This window comes from Miscanthus floridulus, chromosome 18 (assembly GCF_019320115.1).
Source record: "Miscanthus floridulus cultivar M001 chromosome 18, ASM1932011v1, whole genome shotgun sequence".
Taxonomy (NCBI): domain Eukaryota; kingdom Viridiplantae; phylum Streptophyta; class Magnoliopsida; order Poales; family Poaceae; genus Miscanthus; species Miscanthus floridulus.
Genome location: NC_089597.1, coordinates 35,827,951 through 35,848,949, shown reverse-complemented (window position 1 = coordinate 35,848,949; position 20,999 = coordinate 35,827,951). Strand labels below are relative to the sequence as shown.

General features: G+C 42.8%; 1 protein-coding gene across 1 annotated transcript; it reads left to right on the top strand.

The window, feature by feature from the left end:
* The first annotated feature begins 477 nt into the window (after positions 1 to 477).
* On the top strand, positions 478 to 8,130 carry LOC136521115 (protease Do-like 9). The gene is made up of 9 exons (XM_066514826.1): positions 478 to 1,219; positions 1,952 to 2,151; positions 2,266 to 2,446; positions 3,292 to 3,483; positions 5,821 to 6,053; positions 6,510 to 6,611; positions 6,730 to 6,780; positions 7,399 to 7,503; positions 7,639 to 8,130. Exons 1-9 carry the CDS (start codon positions 583 to 585, stop codon positions 7,735 to 7,737), a joined length of 1,800 nt encoding a protein of 599 aa, XP_066370923.1. The 5' UTR covers positions 478 to 582; the 3' UTR covers positions 7,738 to 8,130.
* Positions 8,131 to 20,999: the final 12,869 nt, after the last annotated feature.

The window sequence follows — 20,999 nt, the reverse complement described above, 5'->3', positions numbered from 1 at the left end:
CCTGGACCTCCAAGGGGTGTTCTTGGTCCCTGAAGATTTTGCCTGAAAGAGATTGCTGAAATTGCTTACCAAGTCTTGGTATGGGAAGCAAAATGCACCTGCCAATGTGGGTGATTTCTTCTCCTTTCCAATGAGAGGCTATCATACAGTGCAAGTGTGTAACCACGCGCGACTGATCTGCGGTTGCGTCGACGAAGTCTTCGATTGTCGATTGCTTCGTCAGGATCAAAAAGCTACTAGGGCGGCGACGATAGCCACGAAAGATCGAAGGCAGACATAAGAATTAGGGCCTTAGGGGAAGGAATGGACCTAACCTAGGAAATCAATAGCAGCCCACTCAGCCCACTGTAGTTTCAGCCCGGCCCGGGGACCGGGGTGGAGACGCGCAGCAAAACATGGCCGGAAGTTTCCGCTTTTCCTTCTTAAAAAACGTATACTCTACGAGTCGCACTCGCACCGCGACCGCTCGTGCTCACTTCGGGCTCGGACCCGACCGCACGACGGCACCCGTGCCAGCCGGTTCCGGTCTCTTTCCTTCTAGCAACCTCCGCCACCGTCGAGGCGAAACCCTAGCTCGCCTCCATGGACAGCCACGGCAACGCCTCTGGCGGGAAGCGCAAGGGCAAGCGCGGCCGCAAGCCGAAGCCGCCGGTACCCGCCTCTTCCGACAGCAACCACAACCACACCCACCACCACGCCGCACCATCCTCCTCGCCGCTCTCCACCGCCGCCGTGGCGGCGTCAGACTCCCCGGACCCGGAGCCGGCGTCATCCTCCCCGGCTCCCCGCCGCCGGGGCCGCAAGTCCCGCCGCATCCGCAACGGGCCCCCGGCCTCCGAGGTCGATGCCGCCCCCTCGCCCTCGCCTCCGCCGCGGGCGCGGGGCGGGCCCAAGGCGGCCGCGCCCAACGGCGAGATGGTGGTTGAGGTTCCCGCGGCGGCGGTGGAGCCCCTGCGTTGGGACCAGGTGGTGAAGGTGGTGCCGTCGATGGACGCCGTCGTGAAGGTGTTCTGCGTCCACACGGAGCCCAACTTCTCCCTGCCGTGGCAGCGGAAGCGGCAGTACAGCTCGAGCAGCAGCGGGTTCATCATTGGCGGTCGCAGGGTGCTCACCAACGCCCACTCGGTTGAGCATTACACACAGGTCAAGCTCAAGAAGCGTGGCTCTGACACCAAGTACCTTGCGACTGTCCTTGCCATAGGCACCGAGTGTGACATTGGTATGCTTCACTAGACTCGCCTCATTTTAGCCCATGAAATTTTGTAAAATCGACATACCTCGTAGTGTGAACTAGTTGTAGACTTCTTGTTGTACTTTCAATAATCGAAGCTTAATGGTTGCGGTATCTGACAAACTGACAATATCCTGTAGATGTAAGGCCTCAAACGTAGCACCTCCTTGGTTGCTATCAACCGTCAAGTGCATTTTGAATTTATAAGATGTCCCAATGACTTATTCCTTTTCATATGATTTTATATTGGAAGATCATTGCCTGCTTGGTTCCTTCTTATAATGGTGATGTTGGAATGGAGAATCAAGTTGCGCACTGTTAACTGTTATCTTCGTATGCCTACTGCAATCTGAGAGCTGTACATGCCACGTTTTTTGGTCTTTGTTTATATAGAAATTGCATGCTACTAGGGGCAAGCCTAAGCAGAACAGATCACATGGAGAAGTGTGTGTTAAAAAATATTAATATAATAAAAATATTGTAATAATTCTGGCAGGATAAGAAGATTATAGAGAAAAACCATCTAACCTCGTTTGTATGCACCCTCAATTGCGAGACCTTAATGCGCTGTTATGAAGCTGTGTTGGTCAACTAACTAGATTCGATCAAATGTTCAAGTAACTCTTCATAAAAAAAAACTACAGCTTCTTCTGACAAATGAAGTTCCAAGAAGTGAATTTTCTTTCTTAATTTTAACCACAAGGGAGTTTTCCATTTCAGCAATGTTGACTGTTGAGGATGATGAATTCTGGAAAGGCGTTTCACCTGTAGAGTTTGGGTCGCTGCCAGCACTCCAGGATGCTGTCACTGTTGTTGGTTACCCAATTGGAGGCGATACGATCTCAGTGACTAGTGGTGTAGTTTCTAGGATAGAAATACTGTCATATGTTCATGGTTCTACAGAGCTTGTTGGGTTACAGGTATTGTATTATATTTTTGCATACTTTTACTTATAGATTTGCCTTTTTATACATAGAGCTATGACTAATCTCACTTATGTAAACTTCTGTTGCCTGGATATTACTCATAAACAGATAGATGCAGCTATAAATTCAGGGAACTCAGGGGGGCCTGCTTTCAATGATAAGGGAAAATGTGTCGGTATAGCTTTTCAATCTCTGAAACATGAAGATGCAGAGAACATAGGCTACGTTATACCCACCCCAGTTATTAACCACTTCATTGAAGACTACAAAAAATCCGGAGAATACACAGGTTTCGTCCTGTTCTATTTTTGTATACAATTTATTGTCTTGAGACATGTATTAGTGGTGTATGTGATGGGGCATGAATCCAATAAATGTTTGTTTGCGTAGGAACATGTTAGACGTGTTTAGGTTTCTATCAGCTGTCATGACATTATGATTGTGAGAACTGATGTTATATTATAGTCATTTTAGAGGGAACAATGAATAATCTGTCATGAAACATGAATCTCTAGAATTCTTGGGCAGTGCACACATTACAGAGCAATGGAACTGATATCTGCATGAAAATTGTAACTTAACTCTGATTGCCATCTTGGAAAAAATATGGATTTAGTATTGTCAACTATATAATGAACCGTAACCTTTTGAGGTGTGACAAACTGATTTGAGTTTGATCATGAGACTAAAACTGCCAAATATTAATTTCATTTGAAGATCTGAGATGCTTCCTAGTGGTAAAGAACAAGGATCAGCAAGCCTGTTAATTGGGGCCAGTCCAAGCTGCACCCCTATTTCGAAGAAATATTAATCTCAGTTTTGTGCTCCACATGAGGAATTTAACCTTTCAGCTACATGGGTTGGTTGTTCTTCCTTTTGCCTGGTTATCTTTTTTTTCATGGGCGGCAATCCTTTTTATATCAATAAATTATTGTGGTCATTATTTTATTTACTTCAGATTGTACTATATACTATGAAAAAAACTTGACCCGCGGGGGGTAAGATGACTCCCGGGCATTGCCTGATAGAGAAGATCTCTCACGCAGATCAAAATTGTACTATATACTATGATGTGCACTCTAGTTACACCTATGTTCTGAATCTGGTATGTAATTATCTTGTTTCATTTTGCAGGTTTCCCTATACTTGGAATAGAATGGCAAAAAATGGAAAATCCTGATCTCCGCAAGGCAATGGGAATGAAAGCTAACCAAAAGGGTGTTCGGATACGAAGGATTGAGCCAACTGCTCCTGAATCTGGATGCCTCCAACCTTCTGATATCGTCCTTAGCTTTGATGGTATTGATATTGCCAATGATGGTACAGGTTAGTCCTTGATTCACATGACTGGATATGCCAATTGTCACTTTTTCTTTTTGTTATTTAACTTGTCTGCATTGGCCAAGAGGTGTTATATTATATTACAAGTCTGTAGCTGTAATCTGTCATTGCATATTCTCCAATGATCATTTTATTTTCTCTTAGATAGCTTATTAGAAGTTGTATTCCATTTGTATGGCTCACTCGTAGTTGATGATCCTGATTATGGGATTTGATTCCAGTTTCTGTTTGGATCTACTCAAATATGCTCTTTCTCTGTGTGTTGAAGTCCTAAACACTCGTACAGATATGGGATATGTGGGAAAATATTCAGTGCAAACCACCTCTTCCATAGAAACATGAAAACCCCCCTTAAAAATATACTCAGAAAATTAAAAAAAAAAAAAAGCCATCCATAGTGCACCCGTAGGTGCAGTTGTTCACAAAGTTGAGATGCAAACTTGTTGTGAAAATTCATACAAAAATGACAAATTTCAGGTGTTTGTGCACTGAAGGTAAATTGTCAGGGATTTTTTCTTTTAAAGTGCACATGCACCTGAAATTTGTTACTCTTATATGATATTTTTTTAGATTGAGATTACATCTCAAACTTTTGCGACAAAATGGATGTGCATCGTTTCAATTTTTTTTTCCACAATGGTAAAACCAAATTTCTCGAAGCAGCGAAATTTAAAAGACCATACAAACAGACCCTACCCAGGTATCCCCACAACTCTAATCACCAAGGGATCAGACACTGTGAGAACAAACCACCCAAGCTAAAGCCATAAACGGCTAGCCGCAAAGTACTTCAACATGGTTAATCTGTGAGGAACATTACAAGGTGTAAGGCCTAACATTCAGCACGCAGGCTGACAGCATGGGTAAGCAAAAGCTGACTTGCTTCCAGAGGCTTTGTCACAGGGATCTTGGGTACTCTTCCTCCCACAGTAGACCTGGTGGAAGTACAATGCCATCCTCTTCACGGTCTCAACACCTTGCTCAATCTGGGAGACGAACTCTTTGCGCTGTAGACCTGACCAGTAGTTAAGAAAAGAGCAAATCATACACATGATTGCTGTTGGGCATTTGATTGTCTTGCCTTCAAAACAGAGTTCCTTGTGCGCCACAGTGCAAAACATATAGCAGCTAAGCCACTGTAAACACTTGTTTTCCATGAGGTAATCTTAATCCGAATCAATTATTGATCAAGACTGTTTGGGCTACAGTTAGTTCCAAAAGAGTAAGCAAACAAACTCCAAATGTATTTTGGCCACTGTACATTCAAAGAACATGACTAGTAGTTTCTTCTTCTGTGCAAAAGACGCAAGGCTCGTTTCCTTTCCAATTGTGTTTTGTGAGATTGTCTTTGGCTAGAATGACATTCTGAACAAGAAGCCACATTAAGATTTTAAATTTAAGAGGGAGTTTAGCCTTCCAGATTAGTTTGAAATTTTGTTCATATTCATTTCAACATATAAATGCTTATAAGTTGATTTTACAGAGAACCTTCCAGATTTTTCCCTGTCCCAATTAGCCTTGTCCTTCTCATCAATAACGTTGCATCTGTATAGGATATCCTGTAACCTTCTTAAATGAGTTTGAAGGTCCTCATTTAACCATCTCCTAAAGGTGAGATGCCAATTTCTGTTTTTCATCCAAGCAACTGAACAATTTTTCTCATTATTTTTCATGAAAAAGGGGGGAACTTATTCTTCAGGCCTTCAGGGACACCTTTCCACACCATTTGTGAAGCCAAAAATCAGTGCTTCTACCATCTCCGACAACCATAGACCTCCCACTCAGATAAACATGTTTTATCTTGATTAAATGATTCCACAGGGGAATTTGGATTTTACGTTTTAGCTGAGTAATGTACCCTCATCTCATGTAGTTTTTCTTTACAATTTGTTGACTTTGACACTGAGGGTCCCAGTAGTCATAACCATTTAAATCCAATCACACCATTTCTTGTTAAGGCATTCAAACAAAAAATCCCAAGTATCTTGTCATAGGCCTTCTCAAAGAGCTTTAGGACCAGACCATCTATCTTCTTAATTCTAGTGTCATGAAATATTTCATGCAAAGCCATTACCCTATGCTTCGTTTCAATTATTTTAAAAGCTCCTAAGTACGTTTTTAGGTGGTTTTCACATTTCCCTTAAGAAGTGGTTTGCACCGAATATTTTCCTGGGACAACGAAACTTCACTTAACAATCTTGGAATTTGTAAATTCTGTACTTCCTCATCCAGTTGAAACTTACCTTTTCATGTTACCCAGTTAAAATCCGTGGAAAATTGAGTTGATATCTTCTTGCTCTTTCTCACTGCTTGGTCATCCAGTTCCTTTTAGGCATGGTGAGCGCATTGGATTCAGCTACCTTGTTTCTCAAAAGTACACTGGTGAGAAGGCACGTGTGAAAGTACTTCGCAACTCAAAAATCCATGAATTTAACATAAAGCTGGCAACCCACAAAAGACTCATTCCAGCTCATATAAAGGGAAGGCCGCCGTCATATTACATTGTTGCTGGCTTTGTTTTTATGGTTGTGTCTGTTCCATATCTTCGATCTGAGGTATGATGTCTTTCTTCTCCTCTGTTGTTTAGGCTTATGTATGAAATAATCAAGGCAGTAAATCTTTCCATTTCTGTTATATTCTTGCTCCCTTCTGACTTTGTTGTAATCCTGGAAATCTTCATCTGGACTTCCAGTATAATGTGCATTTTTGTATCTCAATGATATTTAAAAGACAACTCAATAGCTGCTACAGAAACCATCTATAACCTTTCACTTTAAGGGGGCAGTTATTTTTGTATTGCACTTTTAAGTTCTTTTGTATTCTGGAATTAAACTTATTCAATTCTTTATCATGGAGTAACCAACCCCTGTTCTGTTTGTCATAGCTTGGAATCATGCTTTGGCAATATGCCAATATCCACTGAATTGCTGCAGTTTCTTTTTTCAATTTAGATTTGTGGTGTATAAAATTTGTCCTATTGAGTATTGACTAAATAGAGTGCTATCTGTCAGTATGGAAAAGACTATGAATATGATGCCCCGGTCAAGTTGTTGGATAAGCATTTGCATTCAATGGCGCAATCATCTGATGAGCAGCTTGTGGTGGTGTCACAGGTCTCTTTCTATATGATGGGTCATGAAAACTTTTATTTACATAGACACAGTGCATCTCTATTTGCTCTGTAGCTTATTGTACAATTAACACTAATTTTATTTCTTCATGAATCTTCAGGTGCTTGTGGCAGATATAAACATTGGTTATGAAGATATAGTCAACATTCAGGTAATAATAGCTTCTATAATAGAACTTTAGTCATAGTAAAACAAGATGCTACTTAACTGTTCCATCTGGATTGCATGGTTATCCTCCCACTGCATCAATGGATCTGTAATACTTTTGTTTGCATGCTAATCTGACATGGAATTTTGAAAATGTATATATTTTGTTAAGATAAAACAAGAACAAGGACATAAACATGTCTGTGAACAGTATGATCACAATATATTTTTCCTTGTGCAAGATAGCAAAAATCAGCATTTAAAATAAATACACGAGATTACATCAACTATATATATATATATATTTATTTATTTATCTGGAGGGATTATATTTCAGCAGTGATACCAGTGCCTATATGAAGTCTAGTATGGTTATATAAACTTTCTTAGTTCTGTTTGTGATTCTTAATGACATGAACCTAAATCGATATTTTGGAACTGGAGGGATTATTATATTTCAGCAGTGATACCAGTGCCTGTATGAAGTTTAGTATGGATATAAACTTTCTTAGTGCCATTTGTGATTATTAATGACATGAAGCTAAACCAATATTTTCTGTTTTTGGAGTGTGCAGTATAAGTGCCCTTTTTAAATATACAATCATTTGTTTTTTGTGTATAGGTTCTTGCCTTCAATGACACACCAGTTAAAAACTTGAAGCACCTAGTGACCATGGTGGAAGAGTGCGATGAGGCATTCTTGAAGTTTGATCTGGACTACGATCAGGTATCTGGCGCGCAAACAAAAGCTAGTTATGTTTGCCTCCTGATCCATTGTCAAATTTGATGTTCTTACTATTTATTGGTTCTACTTATTACCATCTGACAGTTTTTTTTTTTGACAAACATTACCATCTGACAGTTGGTTGTCCTGGAGACGAAAACTGCAAAGGCTGCAACTCAAGATATTCTGACAACACATTGTATTCCTTCGGCTGTCTCAGAAGACCTGAAGAGCTGAGGAAAGGTGCTGGCTGTCGGCTGGTACAGCCAAGAAGATCCTACAATCCTTCTGGGACCAGGACACTTGATTATATTGATGAATACATCTCCCATTCCACGAGAAGTGCTGAAAGAGTTCCATTGCAGGTGAGATTCTGCATGTTGAAGAGTGGAGGCTGGAATGTAACCTGGTTGCACCAAAGAAAGCGTAGCAAGCACCACATCACATACACTCAAAAGGCATATCGATTATAGACTGAATGGCGCATTGAGCCATCCCGAGTCAGTAGGATAGATTAAAAAAAAAAGTTTTGCCCGTTTTCCATTTATCAAGTTGACAGCACGGAAATCATCATGAGTAACTTTGCATACCCCCATTTTCCATGGTTGGTTTGATGATACTTTCACTTTAGACGTGTGTGATCCCGGTTGTCAAGAGCATACTTTTGTGTATCATCATTTCTTTGCTGTGTGGAGTACTCAAAGTTCACCGAGGAAAAAAAATCGTATCTGGATGTGGCTTTTGCACCAGTTTTCTGTCTTTCGACGTTCTCAATTTCTTGAGACTCAGTTGTTATGATGTCAATTGCATCCAAAGGGGACCTGGCTTCGATATCACGGGAAGTGGATTTGCTCGAGTCCCTTGACGACGCGTCTCTTTTGCTCGCCTGGTGTTGGTGTATGTGTATCCCTTCGTTTGCAAGCAAATCCGCCATGCCTTGTTGTCCCTTGCTTGGCATGATCCTGGTTGGTCGCATGTGTGATTCCCGTCCCTTTCGCCCTCGTGCGTGCCCATCCAAATAGTATACGGGCGTTGACAGGCCATGAAATACTTGGAAAGGGCAAAGCTCATGAATTAGGAGCACGCTAGCAAATATAACCTGTGTTTGTATACCTATGCCGTGTATATGTTACTAATATATGTCATTCGTTTTGTTCCTTGCTTTTTATCACTAGGAATGATGGTTTTTTATGGCCAGGAATGATCTTTTAAATTTTAGTACAGACACTCCACTACGCAAGTACTTTTAAAAGATTACGCATCTTGAGATGATGGGGTGACGAAGGAAACAGTAATACTCTTGTTTACTGGTCCACTACTCCACTAGGGTTTTGCCTCGAGCCGTAACAATCTGCGTTACAGCCCAAAGACATCTCCTTGGAATGCGCGCCGGCAGGGAGAGCACTGGCCGACGCAGAATCCAGCCACAGCCATGCCAGGTGAGGCGATGGGCAGCAGAGAGACCCACATGACCATGCCTGTGCGCCCGTGCGTCGTGTACGCGCATCGGTGCATCGATCGCCTTGGCGTGCCGCACGCACACTGCGCCAAGCGCTCGCTCGCTCGCTCGCTTCTGGCGCACCGCACCGGCACGTGGTGCCGCCGCCACGTGAGTACGTGTACGTGTGTGACACTGCCGCACCCGCAGTACCCACAGCGCCGACGCCCTGCCGGTGCCATGCATGCAGCCACTGCCAAAAGTTATGGCGCCGGCCGGCCACGCCAGGAGACTGGACACACCGCTCCTGTCCTGGCAGTAGTTGCACAGAGCAGACGCTGTTTCAGAAATCACAAGCTGAAGCTCGGCTTTGGCCATGTTTAGTTTCACCAAATTCTCAACTTTGACACTACGTAAAAAAAAAGATTTCATGTCATATCAAACTTGCGGTACATGCATGGAGTACTAAATATTGACGAAATTAAAAACTAATTACACAGTTTGATTGTACTTTGCGAGACAAACGTTTTAAGCCTAATTAGTCAACGATTGGACAATTATTACCAAATAAAAACAAAACGCTACAGTGCACTACAGTTACCTCTGTTTCCAACGGCGCCGATTCAGGCCAGCAACTAAACACGGCCTTTGGCCTTTTGGGTAGCAAATGCTTTTGGCTTTTAGAATGTTTTCCCTTCATAAATGGCAGCTGCGCTAGTTCTAGGTCCTGAAGCCAATGCAAAATTTACTGAGATTTGCTAAGGCCCCGTAGTATCCGTCATATCGAATCTTGCGGTATATGCATGGAGTACTAAATGTAGACGAAAAAAAAACTAATTACACAGTTGATCGAGAAATCGTGAGACGAAACTTTTGAACCTAATTAGTCCATAATTAGACACTAATTACCAAATATAAACGAAATGCTACATTGAGCCAAAATCCAAAAATTTTTGGATCTAAACGGGGCCTAAATTAAGTGTGAGGATCATGCACTGTGTTAACTTTTGTACGTGAATGATTCGGACATTTGGTTCTGTTGCCAGGTCATTATTTCTTTTACACCAAACACCATTGGTCTAGCTTTATATTAATAATAAAAAGTTTACAGAAGTTGAAATGGGGATACCAGTTTTGTATAGTTTACAATGAAGCAACAAAAGAGACAAAAGGTAACTCCACTAAACAACCACGCTAGTTCATAATCTACCAATCATCACCACTAGTGATTATTAACCTAGGGTTGTTTATTGCTTCCTAGTTGCCTTTGAGTTTGTAGGTCACTCCTTTCTATTGTCTTTATTTTCTCATTGTAAAATTCATTCTTATTCTTAATAGAAAACATGCTCGGCACATTTTCTGAAAAAAGAAATGTCTCAGCTTGCAATAATTTAATTTTCAATTGCGTGCATATTCTCATTGGAACCTTGAATCTGTCATGCAAATTTGATAGTGTTTATAAACTGAATAAAAGTTTACCCAAATTTATGGACTATGAAACGCCTTCTTTCAAATGAATATAGACAGTTGACAATGGAGCAATTTACATTCCCACTACGAGGCCTGGTTGGATGATGACTAGAACTTGCCATGCTGCAAGTTAGACGTGCCACAGTTTCTTAGGCATTTGTTTGACTCGCAACTATAGCGCGCCGTACAATTTTAGCACTCTATCTCACACATCATAAACTCATTTTCTTGTTAAAGCTGCCACAAGTGTGGCTTTGATTTTACTCGCCACACTTTCTGTGGCAATAATAGTTTGTCAAAGGTTAGGTGTGGTAAACATAAATGCACGAACGAAACATGCTCATTCATGTCCCAAAAATCATGGGCCATTTCGGTACTTATGAATTGTACATGAATTTGAAGTAACTAGTCCATCAACCCGTGCTCCCGCACGGACTAACATTGAGATACTTAAGCAATAAAAAACCCTATTTGTTTAATATATATTAACTAAAAAATTTACTTCATACAGTTAACTTTTATTTGAATCTAGATTTGGATCATTGTGTGGCACGGGTAAGAATGTAACATTAATTCGATTCTACGGTTGTGTGTTTTATTTTTCTTTCTTTGTTTTGTATCCCAGAGTATGGCTGAATTTGTATAGTATATGGGCATGTTGGATGCCCCTCTTTATGAATTGAACTGTGTGGATATATAACAAATTAGAAGGTCATTTCACCTACAAATATAAATTAGTCCTCTAACCCATGCTCTCGTATAGGATAGAATCTTAGGAGACGTAAGGATTAGTTATTGTTTAATATCTCAAACTAATAAAAAATACTTATATTAAATTACACATATTACACTGTTCATTTTCTAACACAATAGATATTTTGTACTCTCTAGTTGTGATAACCACATGTGTTGACAACTATATCCATAGTTTGTTCCTTTTCACGGAACCTTTTATTTTTAATACGCATTTCTTTGAAACGTTAGATTAAACTGTGGTGGCTGTTGTTGCAGCTCATGTCTTATCTTGTCATGAATCTAAGTTTAACTGCTACTTATTTTATATTCTCAAGTTGAATCAAAACTCTTGTGCTTATTGTATATTTTATTAACTCTCATTTGCAATTTTAAAAATAAGGATATGTTAGGCCATAAACTACACATATGTGCAATAATGCTTATATAATCATTATAGACATATAGAACGTTTTAGTTAGAATGTATAAATATCTAGATAAAAAACTTTTATAAATTATATGTCATGGTCATTAATGTAATTTTAAATAACTTGTTAGTATCATTAGTAAATGAGTCATTAATAAAATATTTTCATGATTACTAAAAACATAATATATAGTTATTTTATACATGTATGTGTATATGGTGTACATGATGGTACAATAGATATATTTACTTTAATCAAATTTTAATATATTAATATTAACAGAATTGCGTAATATATAACTAATTTTAAGCTAAAACTCTAGTGCTTATTGTATCTTTTATTCAAATTTATGTTTCTTATTTTATTAAAAAAATTCTGGGTCCGATGCCACCCGTTAATTTTGACAACGACATAAATGGTCTTTTAAGCCTACACTACCACACTTAAGATGTTGGATTTTGTTATGTCAAAACATTATGAGTAGTTTTATTATTATTTATAATATAGACCAGCTGAAAGCTCTAGTTTGGTTTTGGTTAATTGATGAAACCCTAAGTGATAACCTAGTTTATCAAGATGATTATGAGATAGGTAGCACTACTCCAAGTGATGAAGAAATGACGAAGATCATGACAATGGTGATGGCATGGTGATGGTCAAATGCTTAAACTTGGAAAAGAAGAAAGAGAAAAACAAAAGGCTCAAGGCAAAGGTATAAAATGTAGGAGCCATTTTGTTTTAGTGATCAAGACACTTGGTGAGTGTGATCACATTTAGGATAGATATCCGTACTATTAAGAGGAGTGAAACTCGTATCGAAATGCGGTTATCAAAGTGCCACTAGATACTCTAACTCATTGCATATGCATTTAGGATCTAGTGGAGTGCTAACATCCTTGAAAATGTTTGTGAAAATACGCTAACACATGTGCACAAGGCGATACACTTGGTGGTTGGCACATTTGATTAAGGGTGGTGAAGTTTAGGTGCAAGGGTAAGAAACTCCACCGGCGGAGTATCCGCCCGTAGAGTGCGGACAGTCCGACGGTGCCACCGGCGCCCTAGACAGAAATGTTGGAGGTCACTGCAAGTGACCGGACACTGGCCTCGGCTGGACCGGTGCGTCCGGTCAGTGGCAGTAGAGGGTGCGCGCGTCGGTCTATTGACCAGACGCTGGGCCACTCAGCGACCGGACGCTGATAGGCTGCGTCCGGTCAAACTGACGGGTCTGCACAGTACCTAGGGTATTGCACCGGACGCTGGTCTGTGTCTGGTCAAGGTGGACCGGACGCGTTCGGTCGAAAAAATATGCCTCGGGGAGCTTACTGGAAATGACCGTACGCTGGGGCTTCAGCGTCCGGTCAGTTTTGCCGGAGCGTCCGGTCAGCTTCGTAGCCGTTGAAATCTGTCGAACAGCGTTTGAAGCTAGTGACGCGTGGCGTCCATCGGGCAACCGAACACTGAGGGCCAGCGTCCGGTCAAGTATGACCGGAGCGTCCGGTCAGCCCGCAGTGTGCCCAGTGAAGGGGTACAACGGCTCTATTTCGTGGGGGCTTCTATTTAAGCCCCATGGCCAGCTCAAGCTCACTCTCTTGCACATTTTCATTGACATAGCAACCTTGTGAGCTTAGCCAAAGCCCTCCCACTCATCTCCATCATTGATCAATCATCTTTGTGAGATTGGGAGAGAATCCAAGTGCATTGCTTGAGTGATTGCATCTAGAGGCACTTGGTATTTGTGTTGCGCTACGGATTTCGCTTGTTACTTTTGGTGGTTGCCACCACCTAGACGGCTCGGTGCAGCGGTGGAGGATTGGCATGAGTTGGTGATTGTTCGTGGCCGCCTTCGGTGATTGTGAGGGGAGTTGTACCTTCCTCGGCGGAGTGCCAAAAGGTAACTCTAGTAAATTGCTCATGTCATTGAGTTACCTCACTTGTGGGTCGGTTCTTGCGGTGTCCTATCATGTGGACGAGGTTTGTGAAACACCTCTTAGCCGCCGAACCACCAAGTGTTGGCCGACACAACGGGGACATAGCATGTTGGCAAGCACGTGAACCTCGGGAGAAAATTGATTGTCTCTTGTCTTTGGCATTCTCCCGGTGATTGGCTATATATTCATCGTGTGATTGGTTCATCCCCTACACATCGGTATAATCACCCTACTCACTTATTTATATTCTTGCAAACTAGTTGATACAAGCTCTTTAGTGTAATTAGAATTGAGAGCTTACTTTATCATTTATATTCATCTAGTTGAGCTCTTTAGAGTAGAAAGGTTGAGAGCTCTTAGTGAGTAATTACATAGCAAGTTTGTGTGCCTAAGTAATCATTGCAACTAGAATTGTTGGATAGGTGGCTTGCAACCCTTGTAGAGCTAGAGCAGGTTTGCATTACGCTATTTGTCATACTAATCAAATTGCTCTAGTTGATTTGTAGATTTTTAAATAGGCTATTCACCCCCCTCTAGCCATATTAGGACCTTTCAAGTGGTATCGGAGCCGTGGTCACCGTTTGATTAAAGGCTTAACAACCTCGGTGTCAATTTATGGCTCAAGTTGTGTTCAACCATGTGGGGGGCAAACCACCATTCTTTGATGGCACATGCTATGGTTATTGGAAGAGAAAGATGAGAATGTATCTTGGTTCAATCAATGATCAAGTTTGGGAAGTGACCGAGAATGACTATGCTATCATTGATCCTGATGATCCAACAAATCAAGATAAGATCAACAAGCAATGTAATACAATGGCTCTCAACACCATATACAATGCCATTGATTCCAAGGTGTTTGAGCAAATCAAGGATTGTGATAGAGCAAATGAGGTGTGGAAGAGATTGGAGGAAACATATGAGGGCACACTGGCGGTGAAGAGTGCCAAGTTGTACATCCTCAAGGACAAGTTGACAAGTTTTAAGATGAAGGATGATGAGAGCATCCCGGAGATGTTCCATCGATTGCAAGTCATTGTCAACGACTTGAAGGTATTGGGAGAGAAGATCAAGGATGATGATGTCTCCCATCAATTCTTGATGTGCTTACCTCTAAGATTTGAGATGTTAAGATTGCTCATCATAAGAGGAGGATTGAAGGACATTACCCCCAACCAAGTATTAGATGATGTCATGACACAAGAGACATACCGTATGGAATGGGAGAGGAATGACAAGGAGGACAAGAAGGAAGAAGAGGACAAGAAGAAGAAAAGCATAGCATTCAAAGCTAGTTCATCATCATACAAAAACAAGGACAAGTCCAAGAAAGAATCAAGTGATGATGAAGATCCAAGTGATATTGATGATGAGGCTATGGCTCTCTTTGTGCGCAAGATGGGCAAATTCATGAAGAAGAAGGGCTATGTTGCAAGAAAGAGAAGAGATCACACCAAGAAGAAAGAGTATGTGAGAAGATGCTACAATTGCAAGAGCCATGATCATGTAGTAGCAAATTGTCCATACAATAGTGACAATGATGAGGATGAGAAGAAGAAGCACAAGGAGGATAATAAAGAAAAGCAGGAGAAGAAGGAAAAGAGAATGACCTTCCAAAAGAAGAAGAAGGGTGGAGGCTATGTAGTCACATAGGATAGTGATGGCTCTTCGGATAGTGATAGCTCTAGTGATGATGACAAGAAATCTATCAAGAGAGCACTAGCAAGCATCGCCATCAACAACAAGCCCTCCATCTTCGACACTCCATCGACGTGCCTCATGGAAAAACCTACCAAGGTAAAATATGATGTGAGTGATGATGATGAATGCGAAAGTGATGCTTGTAGGAGTGATGATGATGATGAGGAGTACTCCAAGGAGGAGCTCTTGGACATGTGTGAGCAAGTGCACGCTTGCAATGAGATGAAGAGAAAGGAGTGCAAAGAATTGCGTAAGAAATTAAAATCTCTTGAGCAATCCTTTGATGAGCTAAATGCCACTCATGAGAGGCTAATGGAAGCTCATGAGAAGCTTGGCAAAACTCACTCTAAGCTTGAAAAAGCTCACTCCTCTCTCATTGAGCAAGTCAAAGTGGAAGAAGTCAAGAAGGAGGAGGCCAAGAAGGAGCAAGTGATGATTACATGTGATGTGGGACTAACATGTGATATTATTGATGATTCTTGTATGCCCACTATAGTTGCTCCCACTAACTCTTCTTGTAGCACTACCACTTCTACTCCACCTATGAATGATACATCACTAATGGTGGAAAATGAGAACCTCAAGAAGGAGGTAAATGAGCTCACTCGTGCCTTAGGCAATGCCTATGGTGGAGAAGCCCACTTGCTAAAGTGCTTGGGTAGCTAAAGATTTTCTCTCAACAAAGAGGGATTAGGCTATACCCCCAAGAAAGGCAAGGCAGCCTTTATCACTCCCAAAGCTAGCTTTGTGAAGGGCAATGGTCGGTTTTGCAATAGATGCAAGCAAGTTGGGCATATAGAGCAAAATTGCAAGACTAACAAGAACAAGCTACCTAATGTATCCTCAATCAAATTTGATTCTTGTTATATGCTTTATAAGGGTGCCAATGGTGTGAAGGCTAAGTTCATTGCTACACCACTTGTGGGCCCAAAGAAGAAGGCCATTTGGGTACCAAAGACCTTGACTAACCTACAAGGACCCAAGCAAGTTTAGATACCTAAAAAGAATTGATCCTCTTTTATAGGTAAATTATAAAGCCGGAGAAAGGCATTGGGTGCTTGATAGTGGGTGCACACAACACATGACCGGTGATCCAAGAATGTTCAATTCAATCAATGAAAGCAAGAGCAATGGGATTGATAGTATCACTTTTGGTGACAATGGCAAAAGCAAGGTCAAAGGGCTTGGTAAGATTGCAATATCCAATGATTTGAGCATTTCCAATGTGCTACTAGTAGAGAGCTTGAACTTCAATCTATTGTCGGTAGCTCAATTATGTGATCTTGATTTCAAGTGCATATTTGGTGTGGATGATGTAGAGATCATAAGTGTAGATGGCTCTAACTTGATATTCAAAGGATTTAGATATGAGAATCTATACTTAGTTGATTTCAATGCTAGAGAAGCTCAATTGTCAACATATTTGATCACTAAGTCTAGCATGGGTTGGTTATGGCATAGAAGGCTTGGTCATGTTGGAATGAAACAATTAAACAAGTTAATCAAGCATGACTTAGTTAGAGGCTTGAAAGATGTCACTTTTGAGAAAGATAAACTATGTAGTGCATGTTAAGCTGGAAAGCAAGTTGGTAACACACATCCTAAGAAGAGCATGATGAGCACATCTAAGGCATTTGAGTTGATGCACATGGACTTGTTTGGACCAACCACATACACTAGCATTGGTGAAAACAAATATGGATTTATGATTGTAGATGATTTCACTAGATACACATGTGTGTTCTTTCTTGTTGATAAGAGTGATGTGTTTGCTACATTCAAATCATTTGTCAAAGGCATTCACAATGAGTTTGAAACAACAATCAAGAAAGTTAGAAGCGACAATGGTAGTGAATTCAAGAACACTAGAGTTGATGAGTTATGTGATGAATTTAGAATTAGACATCAATTCTTGGCCAAGTATACTCCTCAATCAAATGGGCTAGTTGAAAGAAAAAATAGAACCTTGATTGATATGGCAAGATCAATGTTGAGTGAGTACAATGTGAGTCATTCATTTTGGGCCAAAGCAATCAACACAGCTTGCTACTATAGCAACCGACTCTATTGTCACCCCATGATGGAGAAGACACCTTATGAGCTATTGAATGGAAGAAAGCCCAACATAGCATACTTCTGGGTCTTTAGTTGTAAATGCTATATATTGAAGAAAGGCACTAGATTGAGCAAGTTTGAAAAGAAATGTGATGAAGGTTTCTTGCTTGGTTACTCCACTACTAGCAAAGCTTATAGAGTTTGGAATTTGGCTAGTGGTACTCTTGAGGAGGTTCATGATGTGGAGTTTAATGAAACAAATGGTTCCCAAGAGGAAGATGAGAATCTAGATGATGTAAGAGGCACTCAATTGGTCAATGCAATGAAGAACATGGACATTGGTGATATAAGGCCTAGAGAGGTGATTGATGTTGAAGATGACAAGAACCAAGTGTTCTCCAACTCAAATATGCAAGCTAGTGGTTCTCATGATCAAATCCAAGCAAGCACTAGTAATATCAATGTGCAAAATCAACAAATGGCTAGTTCATCATCTCAATGTAACACCCCGGTGTTACGATCTTATTAACGCCGCGATTTAGGTCTAAGTAAAACTTCAAAACGAGTTTCTCGGATTTTTTTAATTTAAAACGTACTTGAGGCGATAAACGAATCATGTGTGACGTAGTTTCGCGGATTCAAATAAACGTCTAGGTTAAATTTTAGTGCATAAAAATAATTAGAAATTGCTGAACGACAATTCGGGCCAATCGATAACGAACGGTTCGTTCTATTAGATTAAGCATGAAAAGCAACTTTTATAAATAGAATAGATCCATTAATAAATAGAACGGTATATATATACTTTTGGATTTATTTTGATAAGCACGAACTGACGTGAGGGCGAGCGCAATAATTTCATTTATTTTTCTGACGTACAACGTCCTTGTCTGACAGTGCAACTGTACGCCGTCCCGTCCATGCCCCTGTGTCCTGTGACCGGCGCATTGTGCAAGCTCCTTACTGTTGCGTCCCGTTAATCTGCTGCTGCCATATACTATTTTTCCCTGCCTGTGTTGTCCCGTCGAAATAAGTACCTAGCGCCGCAGTGGCCGCAACGTGGCAGGAACCTCTGGACTCCGCATTTACTTCCTGTTCTTGCTCAAAATCTGAGCTACGTAGTAGGCAAGCCCCGCATTGATGGCCACTCCATGCCCTTTACGCCTTCTCGTCGTCGCTCCTCAGCCTCAGCACTGATTTTTTTTAGTCGCTGTCAACCGCTGACACGCCATGTCCACTCCCTGCATCTGTTGTCTCCGTAGCCAGCGAGCAAGGCTCCAATTCACGAGTTCCAACATTCTTGTCTCCCTGTCTACCTTGTTTTCTTGGCTACCTTGTTTGTCTCCGCTGCTGCTTATCATTGTGCCAAAATCAAGCTGCTGCTGCTACCCTCGCGCGGCTTAAGTCTAGAAGCCGTGCTGCCTCTGCCGTTCGCCTCCTTCCTGCACGCGGGCACCGGCGTCCCTTTCTCCCTTTCTCTTCTCGCACTGCTCGCGCATGCTCCTGTGCAGTGCCACCCCTTCCCTTTCCGCTGCTGGCCACACACAAGCGTCGCTCTGGCCCGCGCCAGTCCGCTGCCCGTAGCACGCACCATGGCCGCGCTGCCATGCCCACGGGTCTGCGCTGGCCTGTAGCCGTAGCGTCCGCAGGCGCCTAGCTCCGAGTGCCTCCCCACTCGCTCGCTCGGCTTCCCCCCTCTTCTTGCGAGTGCTACCTTCACAGCTGCAAGATCCTTTCTTCCCCGCGGACGCGCTGGATGCAGTCCCAGCGCTGCTCCTCCCTCTTTTTTTCCCCCATGCAGCGCGTGCGCCCCTCGCCCCTGGCCACGCTGGACTGCTCCATCTCGTAGCCGCAGCATCTCCATCGTCGGCGTTGCCCCTGCCTTCGCGTGCTCACGCTCGGTGCACCAGCGTAGCCGCGCTCCCTCTCCTCGGCTGCGCTCCGTAGTGCCGTGCCGAGCCCACCACCACTGCAGCGCCGCGCCCCGTGTCCCGCGCTACGTCCCCACCCCAGACCACGCTTGACCGTCACCCTCCGCGCTGCTCCTCCCAGCGCGACAGCCGCCGCGCCCCCTGTCGTCCGTCGCCGGTCATCCACGGGCGCGCATGCGAGTCCCTCATTCCTGCGCGGCACTTGCCGCCCCTCGACGCTGCCTTCCCGCGCCTCCTCTCCTCTGCGGGCTGCGTCGGTGTCCCCTCCTTTTCCTCCCCGCGCCGCCCGTAGCTCCGCTTTCTCCACGACGTCCGTCTGGCCGGCACCGCTGCGCTGGATTGCCGCCGCCTCGGCTCGCGTGGACTGGCCTCCGGGGGCCGGCTCGGGCCTGGCTGCCACCATCCTAGGGCCGCGCGAGTTTCCGTGCTGTTCGTGGGTGTGTTGTCGGGCGCTGCCATGCCACGGTTGCTGCTCGGGCAACGCCCGCCACCGGCGCTCTGTTTTCCCTACCGATGCGCTGCTCTGGAGCCTCCCTCCTGTGCCGGTCTGTGTTTGCTCGTGGATTTGTAGCTCACCGCACTGGATCAGACGTCCGCTTTACTGGGCTACGCGCGTCACCCGTCCGTCCGGGCTGTTCGGCGCCCGCCTGGGCCGTCAGTTCGGCTAGCTGGGCCGCTGGCCACGCGCCGCCTTGGCCTCGGGCCTGCTCGCACTGCTGGCTTGCTTCCGGCCGGGTCTGGGCCACTCACACCAGCGCGCACGCCGTGGGCCGGACCGCTGCTGGGACGGCCACCGCGCCTGGGCCGCGTGTGCGCGGACCGCTGTCTTGGGCCGCTGGGCCAGGAAGGTGATTGCTGGCCTCTTTATTTTTCTTAAGCAAATTCTAAATTCGCTTATAAGGCAAAACTGTAAAATCAATATAAATCTGTGTAGTGATCCAAAAATTATGAGACTAATTTTATTAGGTTTATAAAATTAGGACCTACCTATTAGTATATGTTGTTCACATAGTTCGGTGATAATTTTGGAAGCCATATAATTAATCTAAGATATTTAATATTGCAAAATATAAACTTGTAGGAACTTTCGTGACAAATTGGTAATAGTATTAGATCTGAGATCTTTACAGTAGGGTCCTAGCAATATTAGTTGCTCACCATAATTTTGTAGCTCTAGAGAAATTAGTTGCTAGATAAATAATAATGTCCTATTGCGAATAAAGAAACACCGTTGGTTTTATATAACTAAAAGAATTGTTGAGAAATAATGCCTTGTTCGACAACATGGATACGTAGCTAAGTACGGTCCTCATTAGAATTAGCTCGTTCACTTGAGAGACGTAGAGCGTATTTATATGAGTCACGATTGCAGTCAGTTGATCATACCCTTGAAATTCATTACATCGCATATCATTATAGGGACATCAATGGATCATGGAGTCGTCGGGAGTGGCTGGAGAAAAGGTGCTTTTGGAGATCATGTCGCCATGATGGAAAGCTAACTTCTGATTATATTTTACCCAGGCAAGCCCCGGTGCATAACCCCTACTTTCTGCAGTTTAAATTATATATGTGCATTAAGTTTAAGGAGTTGAATGAAACCCACTTGCATATATATATCTTTATCCTATGAGTTTTACTAGTATGACAGGATCGTGTAGATTGCTATGCTACAGGACTCCGGTAGAAGTCGAGTGATTGCCTGTCACTCGCGAGATATAGGAAATATGTAACTATATGATTATCACTTGGAATATATAAATGGTGGAAAGAAAAATGGTGACTGGGCAGGGATATGGTTTGGGTTGGAT

Coding starts and splice junctions, on each gene's coding strand:
- LOC136521115 (XM_066514826.1), top strand. CDS start 583: ATGGACAGCCACGGCAACGCCTCTGGCGGGAAGCGCAAGGGCAAGCGC. Junction 6,054..6,509: donor TTCCATATCTTCGATCTGAG/GTATGATGTCTT, acceptor GCTATCTGTCAG/TATGGAAAAGACTATGAATA. Junction 6,781..7,398: donor AAGATATAGTCAACATTCAG/GTAATAATAGCT, acceptor TTTTGTGTATAG/GTTCTTGCCTTCAATGACAC.